This window comes from Siphateles boraxobius, unplaced genomic scaffold, assembly GCF_051911475.1.
Source record: "Siphateles boraxobius isolate OS27281-9 unplaced genomic scaffold, OSU_SipBor_1 33, whole genome shotgun sequence".
Lineage (NCBI taxonomy): Eukaryota > Metazoa > Chordata > Actinopteri > Cypriniformes > Leuciscidae > Siphateles > Siphateles boraxobius.
The window spans coordinates 6,140,825-6,157,537 of record NW_027508953.1 but is presented as its reverse complement, the minus strand read 5'-3'; the positions used below and the strand labels follow the sequence as shown (position 1 = coordinate 6,157,537).

The window sequence follows — 16,713 nt, the reverse complement described above, 5'->3', positions numbered from 1 at the left end:
ACACCAGGCTGGGCATTGTTACTGTATATTGTTTCACTGTTAATTGCATTTGAAAAAAAAAATCAGAAATGCAATAAAATAGTAACTTTGTGAAAATAATGTAGCTAGCTAAACACAATCAGTGCAATAAAAGAAATGAAAGTTGACTTGGAGTAATTTTCTTTATTTGAGAATGTTTACATGCACATCAAAATTTAAATTAAGCTTATTAGAACCTGATAAATGTGTTCATGAGATTAAATGTTTTATTTTTTCTCCAGTATTGAAGCCAGTTTATTAAGCAAATCACTTGCTTTCTATGAAATGTGTCTGTTATATTGAGAAATGTAAGTGTAAGTATTGCTTCATTTATTTGTTTTAAGAAATATAAAGCTCTGTCATGAAACTCTAGATGGCACAGGCTGATCGGTCCTAAACTCAATCGGCTTGCAATCACATCATTATCATTATCTATAGGGCATTGTCATTATCTGCAGAACCCTCCACCTTCCCCAGCTCCACCTGTATAGATCTGCTACGGGTAACTCATGTATGCTACAGTATATTGTACAGCAGCAGCATGTCTTACTTGGCACAGCAACGTGTTGTGTATGTATTGGCAGTAGCAAGTCCTGTACTTGCTCTGCAGCAGCAGCAGCAATAACTAACAGCAGCAGCGGCGTTGCGGATCTATTCCTCCAAGACCAAACATTAACGTTGTATCCATTACCATGCCAAGGACAGTTTCATGACAGAAATAATTGTTCCCTTTCAAGCAAACTCGAGCTGCATTGAGACACGGTGGGGAACGCTCTGCGTGATTGCGTCGTGAAGCACGTGTATAATGAGTCCAATGGAAGAGCTAGACGTCATAGGCGGGTGACGTCATAGACCAGGAAGCCATAAAGCACACCAGAAAACAGACCGCGACAGCTTCTGTGCCTTCAGCAAGCGATCTGTGTATTCTGTCCTTGTCATATTTATTGTTGTCTATCAAGTTGCAATATATATATATATATATATATATATATATATATATATATATTATGGCAAAAGAGAGTAAGCAGCTTTGTGTTGTTCCCTGCCCACGTTATATCACGGGTGGGGACACACACATCAGCTTTTTGTTACTATTTGGGACTGGAGCATGCCACAGTCAGTTCTCGAGTGGGCTCACTGTGAGCATTGCGAGAAGCTGTCCGTGAGGACTCGCCGCTCCCGCCGGGCGTTCTTCGAGGAGGACGGTTCGGTTTGCGCTTCCCGCGCGGGTCCCGCGGTTGCCGAGGCACGGGGGTGACTCGCATTTTGGGACGGATCTGACAGCGGGGGTTGGGACGGGCTCCGCCCTGTCTCAGCTTTCACCTGTCAGATCCAGTGCTGGCGATTTCCAGTTCCGAGGAATTGGTATCGTTAGTGTGTTGTTTAGAAAAAAGAGAACAAAACAAATAAAGATATTAAGAAAAAGGCAGATGTTTGAGTTTTCAATAAATAAATAAATAAGTCAGCTCATAACTCTGTTGAATAAAGAGGAGCTTTACAAGGAGGTTTATCTAGTGCTTTGCTAGTTAAATATTTACTGGCCAGCTGAACATTATGAGAGTGAAAATAAAAATAGTTTATTAGATGAAATATATCTAAAACAGAAAAACTCTGTATCTCAGCCTCCTTGTCGGGGACTGCTGTTTTTCCCTATCTCCACACTGAGGTGTCGAGATCGTGGAATAAGCCGGTTTCTATTTTATGTGTTTAATGCCCAAACGTCTAATTATAGTAATGCTTTGGGTATTAAGTATCATGATATGACAGTGCCTTGGGTTAAAGAGACGCTTGCGAGCTTTCTCTCTCCTGAGTCGGCGTCATCGTTTTTAACCCTGACGCTACCCACCAGCCATCTTAAATAAATACATTTTATTAGGCAGCGCTGGTGGGTAAAGTATAAGGACATGGATGAATGTGAGGATGTCAGCACTGACGATATTCGAGAATTGGGTCGTGCAAAAACAGATAAACTATACTGGGGAGGGACGGTTTGAGAAATCGTTACTCCTCTGCGTCCACTGGGTGGCGGTGACTCTCTGAGGAGGGTCGCAGCACGGGCAGTTCGGTTGTTTTCCTGCTGTTGGCCACGGAGTGATATATATGTATATATATATATATATACATTTTTCTGATTTAAAAATAAAGAAAAATAAGATAAATTATGTCTGTTCTTCTGGACGCTCCGCTTTCAAAAAAACTAAGAAATAAACCATTCAGCGGCGTTCCAGTGGTTTCTTCCTCACCAAACTAATGTTCCCGAGACTGCTGGGCGGGAGCAGTCTCGGTCTACTAAGCTCCTAAAAGAAAATCAGGCTTCTAAGGGTGGTCCCCTCCGGGGTAGGGATGGTTTTGAGAAATCGTTTCTCCTCGGCGCCCTCTGGGGTGCGACTCTCTGAGGAGGGTCGCAGCACTGCCAGTTCGGTTTTCCTGCCGGTTCGCCGTTCAGGGCACCAAGGTGTCAGTGTCCCCAAACGATCCTCCGAGGGGGGTTGTAGAGCAGTCAGTTCGGTTTCCCTGCCGGTTCGCCGTTTCAGGGTGCCGAGGTGCCTGCTTTTTCAAATGATCCTCCGAGGAGGGTCGTAGGAATTAAGCTATTTAGAGGTAGGCAAGATCTGAGGATTATTGTCATCTCTAATAAAGCTTAGACAGGAAGTCCTGTCGCAAAAAAACTAGGCTATCAGGCTTCTGAGGGCTCCTCCACGGCAGAGACGGTTTTGAGAAATCGTTTCTCCTCGTAGCCCTCTGGGGTGCGACTTTCTGAGGAGGGTCGCAGCGCTGCCAGTTCGGTTGTTCCCTGCCGGTTCGCCATTCAGGGCACCGAGGTGTCAGCGTCCCCATACGATCCTCCTAGGAGGGTCGTAGAACGGTCAGTTCGGTTGTTCCCTGCCGGTTCGCCGCTTCAGGGCACCGTAGTGACTGTTCAACCTAATCCAGAGGCCAGTCTTGAGAGACTGGTTCCCCTAGTAGAATTTCTGGCAGCGTGGAAACTACTGCCACATATTTCTCAGTGGGTCCTGTACACTATAGGAAAGGGTTCAGAATTCGGTTCTTGTCCGCCCAGATTTCTAGGGGTCCTCCCCACTGTGGTGGACCCCGAGCAGGCTTTGGTTATGGAGCAGGAAGTACTGACACTTCTGCAAAAGGAGCTGTAGAAGGGGTTCCTCCTCCCGGCAGACAGTCAGGGTTTTACAGGGATGAGGGGTTGCGTCCTACTCTAGGCCTGCGTCATTTAAACAGCAGGTTTCAGAATCTTAAGTTCTAAGTATGCTTACGCTAAATATGATTGTGTCACAGACTCAGTCCGAAGACTGGTTTGTCACAATAGACTTAAAGGACGCTTACTTATCTATCCATCCTCATCACAGGAAGTTCTTGAGGTTTGCTTTCAGGGGCGAAGCATACCAGTATCGGGTTCTTCCATTCGGCCTAGGTTATCACCCCGCACCTTTACAATATGCGTCGATGTAGCTCTGGCTCCTCTGAGATTCCAGGGCATTCGCGTATTAAATTATATCGACGATTGGTTGATTTTAGCTCAGTCCGAGCTTTTGGCAGTTCAACATCGAGATGTCGTTCTGTCCCACATAAGGAGGTTGGGGTTTCGGCTCAACACCAAAAAGTGTACTCCTCCCAGCTCAGAGGACCACTTTTCTAGGTGTAATATGGGATTCAACAACATGCAAGCACGTCTGTCTCCTGCACGTATTTCTGCGATTCTCAGCCGTAAAGAATGTTAACTAGGTCAGTCATTCACTGCAAAACAGTCTCTGAGACTGTTGGGGCTCATGGTAGTTGCGTCCAACGTAGTTTACTTTTGGCCTTCTGTACATGAGCCCCGTGCAGTGGTGGCTCGGGACCAAGGGGTTTTCTCCGAGGGAAAATCCGTTTTCGCTTGATCAAGGTCACGCGGCTATGCCTTCGTGCCTCGGTCATGTGGAAGAAAACTTGGTTCCTCGCCCAGGGCCCAGTGCTGGGGGCTTCTTGTCGACGTGTCACGCTATCGACGGATGCTTACCTCACAGGATGGTGGGCGGTCATGAGTGGACGCTCGGTGAAAGGTCTTTGTTTGGGGGTCATGGCAGTTGCGTCCAACGTAGTTACTTTTGGCCTTCTGTACGCGAGACCCCTGCAGTAGTGGCTCAGGACCAAGGGGTTTTCTCCGAGGGGAAATCCGTTTTCGCATGATCAAGGTCGCACGGCTATGCCTTCGTGCCTCGGTCATGTGGAAGAACCTCGGTTCCTCGCCCAGGCCCAGTGTTGGGGGCTTCTTGTCGACCCATAATGCTTTCGACGCATGCTTCCCTCACAAGTCGGGGGCAATCATGAGTGGTCGCTCGGCGAATGGTCCGGATAATGCACTGATGGTATCGTATATCAGAGCAGATATCCTGTTTGGGCAAGGGGGTGTTGCCCGGGGAATTGAGACTCCACCCCGAGGTGGTGGAGCTTCTTAGGGAGAACTTAGGTCAACTCAAGTCGACCTTTCGCATCGTTTGTACAATGCATTGCCCTTTGTGGTTCTCCCTCACGCATCCAGCTCCGCTTGGACTGGACGTGATGTATTAGGTGTGGTTGACGCTACACCTGTACGCATTCCCGATATCTCTGCTCCTGGGAGCTCTGGAGTTATGGATACTGTGGGCTCGGCCTCTGAGGGTGCCCAGCTCATAGATTCAGGTCTCTCAACTGAGGTCGTGGAGACCTCTCCCTCCACGAGAAGACTAAATATGCATTGACATGGAAACTGTTCTCTGCCTGGTACAGACAACGCCTTCTGAATCTTGTTTCTGCCCTATGTTACAGTACTTGATTTCTGTAATGAATGTTTCTTTGCTGGGTTATCTCTGAGGAGAGATCCTTAATTTCGTCTTCTCCGTGGTGTATGAGGCTGAGGCCTGCACGTACTTGGATTTGCACCTGGTTTGGTGGTAGTATTTCTTCACCCCAGGGCTGGTTGTATTTCTTAGTTCCCTACTAAATGTGCGGGTCATTTGTGCTCCAGGCCTTCTGTCCTCCACCTTTAATACCCCAGATCAGGAAAAACTTAATCTGTTATGCCCTTTCCGGGCTTTGGATGTGTATGTCCACAGAGCTGCTCAGTGGCGTATATAAGAACAATTATTTGTCTGCTTCGGGTAACTTAAGATAGGTTGCCCTGCATCTAAACAGATAATGAGCAAGTGGGTAGTTGAGGCTGTCTCACTTGCTTATGAAGCGGCCGGACAGCCTTCACCTATGGCTGTTCACGCCCATTCTACAAGGAGTATGGCTGCCTCTAGGCTTTAATTTCGGGGGTTTCCCTTCAGGACATTTGTAATGCGGCAGGCTGGTCCTCACCACATACATTTGTCAGATTTTATGACCTAGACCTCTCCACTCCCGGGGCTAGGCTGCTTGCTTCTTAGTGTGCGCAAGGACTTCACACAGAACGGGCATTTCTCATTATGGCGTAGTGGGTATAGGTTTCCCACCACGTCTGAACGCAGCTCGAGTTCCCTTGAAAGGGAACGTCTCAGGTTACGTATGTAACCCTGGTTCCCTGAGAGGGAACAAGACGCTGCGTTCTCCTGCCATACTTCCTGCATGCCCTGATCGACTTGCTTCAGGCTTTTTCAGAAGCTGTCGTGGTCTTTTTCTGGTGTGCTTTATAGCTTCCTGGTCTATGACGTCACCCGCCTATGACGTCTCGCTCTTCCTTTGGACTGATTATACACGTGCTTCACGACGCAATCACGCAGAGCGTTCCCCACCGCGTCTCAACGCACCGTCTCGTTCCCTCTCAGGGAACCAGGGTTACATACGTAACCTGAGACGTTTTCCATCACTATTATATTCCATTAGGGGCTCCGTAAACATTAGCTGTTTGGACAAACAAACTAGCCATGGTACATGGCAGGATTAAAGGCAGCAACTCATGCAGTGGGAAAAAATATTTTTCACATTCAAATTACATGTAGTATCCTAATTCTAGGCTGTTTTGTTTTTCTGAATATTAAACCCACTTTTCAAGGTTTGATGCTGGGGACTGTACTCACAACAAAGATGTTTGCTCTGTAAGTAAGTCAACTTTTTTGCTTCACCCCTGGGAAAAAAGAGAGCTGTAGATAGGTCACAGAAAATGTAAACTTATATTTTCCCACAAACTCTGGAAAAAAAACTTAACTTTGGCCATGTTTATCATAAGTTAAGGCTCATGTTTATTCACACTACACTTATAGATGTTTTTTTTTCTGGGAGATAAGGTATTTTTAATATACAGTACATATATTATACATCAACAGGGTAATATTTTACTTTTAGCTATTTCATTTCATATACCTGTAGAACTTTTCTATTTCTACCCTTTTTGTTTTTGTTTGTCTCATTAATAAACATATAAATACTTTACATTGAGTATAGTGAAAACCCTAAAGGGAACTTTCAAGCAGTTTACTGAAGAGTTAAAAAAAAATGCTATCATATATTAAGTGAAATGAACTATACCATGTTCTGATCTGCAGGGCAACTGAGTTCTGATTGGAGCATTTTGTCCACTCTCATCGAGTCAGCTTTTTACAGTACACTACACTATTAATAGGCACAATGACCCCTCAAACAAAAGGGTCAGTTTGTAGTGGTGCCGCCAACAAGCTCAAGCCAGAACTGTGTACTCGAAAAAAAGAAAAAGAAAAAAAAAATTGTTGGAAAACATCAGCAGGCTTTACAGCTAACCTGACACTGCCTAGTTGGTACTTTGTGCATCTGCATCACAGACCTCTTCGGGTTTACACGGTAAAATATCACTTCTCTGTCTGTGGTTAAGATGAATTTGAATATATAAGTATTTACCAGTTTGTTAGAAGGTTTTTAGTTTTGCAACAAATCCAGCATACATATACTATGGAATCCAGAAGTCTGTAAATCTGGAATGTTTTTTTTAATTTCAATCTGGATATAGAACATTTAGAACAAAGAGACTATCAATTTAATAAATGATGTAAAATGAATCAGAAATGGACTAGTTGTAAATCAATAATCAAAAAAATTTGTGACATTGATCATATGAACTCTTTTGTAGACAGTCAGATGTTCTTGCTTCCATCGAAGCACAAAATGCTCTTTGGAACATCTGAATTCATCCTGGAGAACATGATTATCAGATTTTTGTTCTTGTCAGCTTGAAGCAAAAGGTCTGAAACTAAATACTAAGACATTCTGAAATTCAAACAAATGTATCAACTTTTATGTAATTATATTATCTGATATCATTTGTAATGAAGAAAAAATATTAAGTTAGAAACGACTGCAAAAGGAAGCAGACTTTTTGGACCCCATAAAATAATTACCAAATGTCTGGTTTTTGTGTAGGGTGATGTCATACCACAAAAACGTGCTATATAATTATCATAAGTGACAAGTGAATTATTGTAATGATTATCTGTACAGTAAAGGATCAGTGAGCATTGAAAAGGCTCATTATGGAAGGCACCAGAGGACACATTTTGCAGCTAATGGTGATGGGCATTTTGCTGGGGTAAGGTTCTTAATACCCATAATTCCAAAACCTATTTCATAGTATCCTATATAACAAATTACAGTTCTTATTCCACTTACAGTAAAGAAAAAAAAAATCAATTTCACCGAGAAGAAAAGACCTACATTTGTTAGCCATAGTGCTTTTATCTCAGACTGTTTCGCTTTGTCTACCTGCTATTATTGTGAGCAAATGAACCAATTATCTCATTTCATTATAACCATCCATTATAGATACGCATGATGTTTTCACAGTAATCTTGTATCTTTTTAGTAAGACAGATAAGAATGCATTTTTCCCACCTCTAACCTCTGCTTGACCTCATAGCACGGCCTTCCCAGGATACAGGGCCATCCAGACACCTGACTATGACGACACCTCCAAGCCTGAGATCCTGAACCCTTCCTGGATGGCCATCATCCCTGACGTCTACCCCCTATCGGATGTGACGATGCCCGGCACACACAACACCATGTCCCTGTACGGCGGCTCACTGTCCGAGTGTAACTCCTGGTCCCTTGCGTTCCAGCTGCGCGCCGGGATCCGTTTTCTGGATATCCGTGTTAGGCATGCGAAAGGCAACTTGACCATCCACCACGGAATCTCGTATCAGTATGCTCACTTTGGGGATGTGTTGATGGACGTGGTGGCTTTCCTGAGAGAATATCCTTCGGAAACTGTGCTGATGAGGCTGAAAGAGGAGTTGAGTAACACGCAGGATATCTACGGGGCAATTGTGCGATACATTAATGAATATGCGCATTGGGACCTGCTGTGGCATAGTCGTGAGATGCCCACCATGGGAGAGGCACGAGGAAAGCTGATCATACTGCAAGACTTCACTGGCCCTAACCTGGGTATACTCTACAACTCTCTGGACATAGCAGATGACTGGAAGGTAAGCACACACTTGAAACAGTTAACCCTGGGTTATTCTAAACCCCGGGTAAACAGAATCCTGGGTTCCCTTTCGAGGGAACTCGAACTGCGTCGGTTACGACACTAGGGGAACGCCCTTCAGCGTAGCGCGTCTGAATCCATGAATGAAATCGAATCCAATCCTATTGGCTTAGCGTGATGACGTAGCGAGTGACGGCATACGCGGATGTGTACAAGAGAACACCGGCACAAACAAAGTCAGCTTTTTACTATTCAGCAAGCGCTCTTGTGTATCTGTGAGTCTTATTTGGTGTTGTTTGTCCGCTTTGAAGCAGTATGGCCAACGAACAGTTTAAAAAGTGTGTGTTCCCATGCCCGCGTTTTCTCACGGCTGTGGATACACATGAAATGTGTGTGTCATGTTTGGGAAGGCAGCACGCTCAAGAAGCTCTCGAGGGGGCTGCTTGCGCTCATTGTGAGTCTCTTTCTGTGAGAGTGCTGCGTTCTCGGCTGGCTTTATTCACTGAAGATGGCCAAATGCGTCCTCCCCGCGGTTCGGGTCCCGCATCTGCCGAGGCAATGCGGCGGCTTTCATCATGGGGATCGCAAAGAGATCTGGTTGAGGGCTAGACAGCCGAGGCATATTCTCGTTCCTCTTCTGATGAGTCTGATTCCGCCATTCCCCGTTCGGGAGCCCGCTCCGCGGCTTCTCCCGATCGGGATGATGTTCCTGTCTTACAGCTGTCTAATTCCGAGGAATTAGACGTGCTGAGTATTGGGGATGAGGATCATATTACCACACACCATTCTGTTCAGCCGGCACCAAACTACAATGAGTTAGTGGAGGTTTTGACGCGGGCTGTGGCCAAGCTTGATATTTCTTGGCCACAAGAGCGGCAGGAAGCGCGTACGGAAAGCAAACTTAATGAGCGCTTCCTGCAGCAAGCGCAACCTTCACGCCGGTCTCTCCCTTTCTTCCCGGATTTACACAATGAGTTGTGTAAATCCTGGAACAGGCCATTTTCATCGCGCCTGTCTAACCCCCCGATGTTGAATTACAGTGATGTAGTGGGGGTTAGAGATAAGGGATATGGGATGATGCCTCGGGTTGAGGAAGCATTAGCCAGCTACCTTTCACCCGACCTTGCATCATCCCTGAAGTCACCGGCGTTGCCTTCTAAACCTTGCCGCACCACATCCGCTTTGGTGGGCAGGGCTTATATGGCGGCGGGTCGAGCTGGTGCGAGCCTGCACACAATGGCCATTTTGCAGGCGTACCAAGCCGACCTTTTAAGGGATATAGACCAAGGCGAGGGTCCATCTCCAGACGATATCTCCGAGCTTCGCAGAGCCACAGACTTGTCGCTCCGGGTTACCAAGAAGACGGCCCGTGCCATCGGTCACTCCATGTCAGCCCTGGTAACCACGGAGAGACATCTGTGGCTCAACCTGTCGGGCATTAAGGAGAAGGACAGGACCTTCCTTCTTGATGCACCCGTTTCAGCCTCAGGTGTATTTGGTGAGGCTGTTAATGCTGTAGTGGACAGGTTTGAGGATGCAAAAAAGCAGGGCGAAGCTTTCAAGCGGTATCCCCGACTCTCGTCGGGCCCTCAGGGAGTTGGCGTCCTGCCGTCTCTGACGCTTCGGGACACGCTAGCTCCCAGCGAGCTCACGCTGGTCTGCCTGCCCCAAAGGCTTGCAGGCAGCAATTGTTCGGGTTCGCACAATGTAGGACGTTGTCGGTTCTCCCCTGCCGGTCCTCCGCTTCAGGGCACCGTCAACATCCTGCACAAAACACTGGACACCAGCCCCGAGGGGCTGGTTCCCTTGGTGAATTTCGCAGATGCATGGCAAAACCTCGCGAATATTTCTCCATGGGTCCTGCGCACTGTAGAAACTGGGTACAGACTGCAGTTCCGGGTCCGCCCACCGAGATTTAGGGGTGCGCCGATCCGATACTCAGTATCGGTATTGCTCCGATACTACCAATATTTGCCGGATCGGGTATCGCCAGACGAGACCATCCAAATCCGATCCGATATTGTAGCCTACGAATGTTATTGTTATACAACACAAAAGGCACAAAACATTATAAAGCACTATAATCTTTTCGTGTACTATATTCCAAGTTTTCTGAAGCCATAAAGTTTAATGTGAGGTAAGTTACAGATTTAAATCGTTAAATTAATCTTCACCTAAGTGCTTCCCTCCGCTGCGGCTGTCAGTCATTCTCAGCACTGAAACAGCACGTCATGCTCGGGTAAAACAGTCAACACGATGAAACTCTCTCCAAGATGAGTCAATTTTCCTATTATTATACTGTAGATATGTAGATAAAGGTCTATGGTTTGCATAAAAGGACTTTAACGGGCTGGAGTTCCACATGTCACTTTCTACCGGGTGTCTGTTAGATCACAACACAACTGATCAGTGATCACAACACTGGAGTAGAGAGCGATATAATTGCTCTTCACGCGCACATTAACTGAAATTTAAAACTGTTAAAAGGCTCAAACTAATGAATAAATAAAGAAATATATGTATATCTTACTTTTGTGCTTTGAACTTTTCAATGCGAAGCGCTGCGCGCCTTGACTCCATGTTGCTTCGAGCGCATCATTGTGCGCACGGGATGCGCATAAGGTTTCGTGCCGCTCTGAATTGGAGCCCTTCATATTACAATACTTTTGCGCAATGGCAGTTTATTGAAAGCCTTAGTTGTTCTGTCCAATCTATCATAGGTTTCTGCTTCATTAAAAAGTTGTGCTTAAAATTTTAAAATAAATGTCTTTTAATTATATAGTATATATTTTGTCTGTATTGTTTTACAAAGTAAGGAAAATAATGTTTAAGTCAAGCTTTGATGCCTTTAACAAAAGAATAATCACAGTCTCTTCCCCACAGTGAGGCATACAGATACAGTTTATTAGATAATTTGGCACTGTTTTTTTAATTATTATTTTAGTATTGGATCGGATCGGTATCGGCCAATACTGAGTCCCAGGTATCGGAATCGGTATCGGAGGCAAAAAAGGCGGATCGTGCCACCCCTACCGAGATTCAACGGGGTGGTCTGGACTTCAGTTCACCCAAAGCAGGGTCTGGTGTTGGAACAGGAGGTTCACTCGCTGCTGGGAAAAGGGGCCATAGAGCATGTTCCCCTATCAGTCAGGGAGTCCGAGTTCTACAGCCGGTACTTCATAGTTCCAAAGAAGGATGGGGGGGTTGCGTCTTATTTTAGATCTGAGGCATCTGAACCAATCTCTGAGGAGATTCAGGTTCAAGATGCTTACTATTCCCATCATCGTAGGTCAAATCCAGTCCGAGGATTGGTTTGTCACGATAGATCTAAAAGACGCTTACTATCACATCTCCATCCTTCCGTCTCACAGGAAGTTGAGGTTCGCTTTCGGGGGCGAAGCCTACCAATATCGGGTTCTTCCGTTCGGCCTAGTTCTCTCCACTCGCACCTGAAGACAGCTTCACACTAGGATGAGCGGGGTTCGTTGTGGTATAGTGGGTATCTTGTTCCCCTAGTGTCATAACCGACGCAGTTCGAGTTCCCTCGAAAGGGATGTATGTATGTACGTATGTAACCCTTGTTCCCTGAGAAAGGCCATCACGCTAAGCCAATAGGATTGGATTCGATTTCATTCATGGATTCAGACGCGCTACGCTGAAGGGCGTTCCCCTAGTGTCGTAACCGACGCAGTGTCTTGTTCCCTTTCTCAGGGAACAAAGGTTAGATACGTAACCCGAGACGTTATCTTGCTTATCTGTTCACATTGCTCATAATTTACCTTGGGTGAACAATTAATCCTGGGTATTCATAAGCTGCTGTTTCACACTCTGCGCACTGCAGAACCGGATTTCACCAAGTGCAATATATTCCTGGATCATTATCTTTGTTCATCCTGGAACAACATTTCCAATCAACCAATCAGATTATCTTGACTCATGGAAATTGAGATTTTATGGAGATTTTAAACATTTTTGGAATAAAATGTCTGACTCTTATGTCTTGCATTCTATAGATAAATCATTAAATAATATTTTAACTATCTTTGCATAATTTGAAAAAAATACAGCTTGATTGGAAGTAAAAAATATTTGGTTACACTTTATTTTAAGGTGTCATTGTTACAGTGTAATTATATATTTAAGTGCTGAGTAATATTAAGTAACTACATGTACTTACTATAGCTATAGGGTAGAATAAGGATTTGGTTGAGTTAGTTCCATGTAATTGGTTTGGTTAGTTCCATGTAATTATGCATAATTTACTGTTATTACTATGGTACATGTAACATGTAACAAGGAGATTGTCAAATAAAGTGTTACCAACTATTCTATTAAAAAGTGATATTGATTTTTCTTTAATTTCTTCACTTATCACGTTTCATATCTCTTCATTAACACTGGTGTCTCCATGTATGCATGTAACTTTTGATAAAACTTTATTAGAGCCAGAAATGTTAGTTGTGGTCTAAATGATGCTATATAATAAATTTATATGCATATACTACCTGTCACAGTCACCACCTAATGATCATTGTCACTGTCACTGTCATCGTCTCTTAGCCTGGGAAAACGTCCGGCATATTTAGATTTGCTCTGCAAGTTACTTCATGTGTTAGTCCCCGTCTGCACTACAGTTCCCAGCATCCTCCTTGGCCCACACCTGCACCTCCTTCACCATTACCCGCACCTGTCAGCAATTCTCATCATCACTCAGCGTCTTCAGCGGTTGTCTTCATTATTCACCTTTGTATTTAGTTATTTTCTGTTCATTCAGTCTCGGTCCGTTCTACTTTGTATCTAGTGTGTTTTTGTACCTTCTGACCATATTATCTGTACCTGTTAGTGTTATTATTAATAGTAAAAGTTTGCATTGGAGCTTTTTGCCTCTTCGTCTTCTTCTGCCTACACCACACCCTGTCACTACCATTCAAAAACCGGGGTCAGCTATTTTTTTGTGTTTGTTTGCTTTTATAAGAGCATAATTTACTCATTGTTTTTAGCCAAAAGTGACAGCAAAGGCATTTAAAACTTTACAAAATTTACAAATAAAAGCTGTTCTTTTTAACGTTTTTATTCATCAAAGAATCCTTATGATGGATTTTCATTTTAAGAATAAAAGTCTGGGTCTGGCACAACAATAAAATACAGTTAACAAAAGGCATATAAAAAGTGGCAAAAAATAAATAAAGGCATTGCAACAAAGCTTCCAAGACAATTTTAATGGGTTTTAATATTCATACAACCAAAAAGGGAAAAAAATCTTCTCAACTTCTGGAACATAAAAGTGCCTGTGGTTGAAGAACCAAACCCAGCAAAGAGAGCAATGGGGTGGGAGAGAAAATATTAAATTATACCATTGTTCTAATAATTTCAAAGGGTTCCAGAAAACCTTAGGAGGCTCTTTATTCAGTTACCAGAGTGTAATCTTCATCTGTCAACTGTCTTTAAAAATCCATCAGAGAGTTTTCGCTCCCTCACCACATTTTTTTAAATGGAACTGAACCTTTTTGTCGCCCCAGGTGTCCTCTCTGCTGCCGGAGGAAGTGGAGAAGAAATGGAGAAGTGTCTCCACTCATCTGGAGGCGGCTACGGTTGGCGACAAAAAACGTATGTTCCTCACCTACAGCAGTGGTGCCAGTATCCTGGCACATCCCAACGCCCTGGCCCGGCTAATAAACCCCCGTCTGTATGAATATCTGACAGGCTATGTCGGTCAAAGCAAGTGGTTTGGTATTGTAGCAATGGACTTTCCAGGTGCCAAGTTAGTGCAAACTATTATAGGCTTCAATTATTGAGATTCAACAGCAGGACGTCAGCACCAGTACGCCTGGAACTGGAACCAAAATTCTGCATTAATTGACACAAATCCCAGTGATACTGTGACTGAAATTACCCATACCCTTGAAATTCTCATAGCCATGACAGAAAAGTTTTAGCTTGCTGGTACATTTTTGGAATATTTGACTTAATAAAGCTCTGTGACAAATTTCTGTCATAACACCATGTTTTGGCACAATTTTAATGATCTCCTGTCACTTCATTAGGACTTTAAAAAGATAGTCTGCATTTTCATGGTTCTGAAAATAGAATGCACTGTCCTCCTTTTTGTGTACAACACAAAGAAAAGGTGTTAACTGACATCCATCTCACAACAGTCTTCAGTAAGCCGAATTACCTCAAAGTAGAACAAAAGTTTGATTTTCAGTAGTATTACATAAGTCTCAGATGTTACAAACAGAAACTTTCTCACTAACACTGTTGGTTTTATTTTCTGTTCTATTTCAAGGACAAGTGCAAGTTTTAAATCATATCTCTGTCACAGTGGTGGAGTGCTGTTGTTTTCCCCGATGCGTATCTCAATAACAGGGTCTGACATGAGTCATCTGTGCAAAAGGAAAGGTTTACGTGTGCAGCACTAAATTCCGCAAGTAATATATCATAATTTAGCCTTCAAAAGTGCCTGAATATATATTTTTAACTTAATCTGGCTGAACAATTCAAGGAAATCTGTATTTGTACATGCCTTTATGTCAAATGAGGAGATTCATTAGCCCACATTCCATGCTACTGTTAAGGATATCTCGTGAATTTATACATAAGCACAAATCCATCACTAAGGCATTGAGAAGAGCACATATCTGAAATTACTGCCATATTAACCAAAAATGAAGGCCACATAAATATAACATTCAAATTAATTTGAAGCATTCTTTTTGTAATAGATACAACTGCTAAGGCTGGAAAACACTACACTGCTTTTAAAATCTTAACAAATTTTAATACACTTGGGCACTTACCGTCTTTGTAAATGGTTGTAGAAAAAAACTAGGCATCATATGGTAAATGACTGAGCATCACATACAACCAGACTTTCAAGTCTTAGGGCCCAATCATACACCCGGTGCAATGCAGCGGCAGGGGCGACACAAGTGTTTTTTGTTAGTTTCAGTCCGACACAGTTATCGTTTTCACGTTTTTAAATAGCAAATGCATTTGTGCCCATCTATGAGCCCATGGGCGTTCTCGTCTGAAAATGAGGTGTGTTCAGGCACATTTATTGTCCGTTGCTATTTAAAGGCAACTGTAATAGAATGCGCCATTGACCAACAAAAACCTGGTTGTAGCAAGGCTAGATGTTGTGGGAAGAAGGAGGCCAGAACCGGCGAACATTCAAAGACTTTAATTAACGTAAAATAAACAAATACAAAATGAAAGTAAAGACCGCAGCGCCTCACGGACGACTTCTGTCACATATAACAAAACATAACATAAATCAAGGCCTAGCCTCTCTCGTCCTTTACTGTCATCGCTCCACCTTTTATTATCCGCTCCTGAGAGATACGAGACCGGTGCGTTGCGCAGGTGCTCATCAGCAATCACGCCACCGGCTTCATGCCGTTCTCCCTTGGCCCTCGGCATCGTCCTGCACGCCACACTGGTCTAAAATCAATGGCTCAGAATATATTTTTTTGTTCTTTAAAGGGCAGATTAGTAATATGAGTCTATTGGCATCCGCACAATGCGCGTACACTTTGCTTATTACACACAGGGATTCGCAGCAGCACACAAACAAGGCAAATATTAAAAATAAAAGGATTGTGTACATAAAGATATGGTGGAATCTGGCTTGTACTGTAGATGAAACACAGAAGCACTATGCTATCACACTACGTCAACTGACTCGAATAGTTTAAATAAAGTCGTTAATTTTGTTTTTTGCGCACAATAAGTATTCTCGTCACTTGATAAACTTAAGATTGAGCCACTGTAGTCACTTGGACTATTTTAATGATGTCTTTAATAACTTTTCGGGGAACAAGTTTCAATCCCTTAGAAGTCTATGGAGGAGGGATCCAGCTCTCAGATTTAATCAAAAATATCTTAATTTGTGTTCCGAAGATGAACGAAGGTCCTACAGGGCTGGAACAACATGAGGGTGAGTAATTACTGACCGAATTTTCATTTTTGGGTGAACTATCCCTTTAGCAGTCCGTCTGGAAACAAAGCCATTGTGATGCCAAACGACCTCAAAAGCCTTCATGTTTAAAACTGTGACAAATGCAAAGAACATGTTTTAAAATTGGCTCAAAAAATCAATCATGTTTGACATCCTCTGACTAAATGGAATCATATCCTGAAGCTAGAAAACCAAAATCTGTGCCATTCATACACTGTGATTATCTGTGAAATCGGTCAACTCTGTCTGCACAAAATCTGCAGACTGACTCTGACTTTCGGCAATTAGTATCAACTACTTCAGACTGTAAATCGCACCAAATATC

The 16,713-nt window shown here is 43.6% G+C and overlaps 1 protein-coding gene across 1 annotated transcript; it reads left to right on the top strand.

Annotated features, from left to right (window-relative positions):
• The first annotated feature begins 6,551 nt into the window (after positions 1–6,551).
• LOC143701918 (1-phosphatidylinositol phosphodiesterase) lies at positions 6,552–14,438 on the top strand. The gene is made up of 4 exons (XM_077195606.1): positions 6,552–6,789; positions 7,444–7,531; positions 7,859–8,429; positions 13,951–14,438. The coding sequence occupies exons 2-4, from the start codon at positions 7,476–7,478 to the stop codon at positions 14,224–14,226; spliced, it is 903 nt and encodes a 300-aa protein (XP_077051721.1). The 5' UTR covers positions 6,552–6,789; positions 7,444–7,475; the 3' UTR covers positions 14,227–14,438.
• Positions 14,439–16,713: the final 2,275 nt, after the last annotated feature.

What these genes read in the sequence shown, in the direction of transcription:
- LOC143701918 (XM_077195606.1), top strand. Translation starts at nt 7,476, where the DNA reads ATGGAAGGCACCAGAGGACACATTTTGCAGCTAATGGTGATGGGCATT. An exon ending in GTGATGGGCATTTTGCTGGG is followed by an intron (nt 7,532 to 7,858) that starts GTAAGGTTCTTA and finishes TTGACCTCATAG; the next exon opens with CACGGCCTTCCCAGGATACA. An exon ending in ACATAGCAGATGACTGGAAG is followed by an intron (nt 8,430 to 13,950) that starts GTAAGCACACAC and finishes TTGTCGCCCCAG; the next exon opens with GTGTCCTCTCTGCTGCCGGA.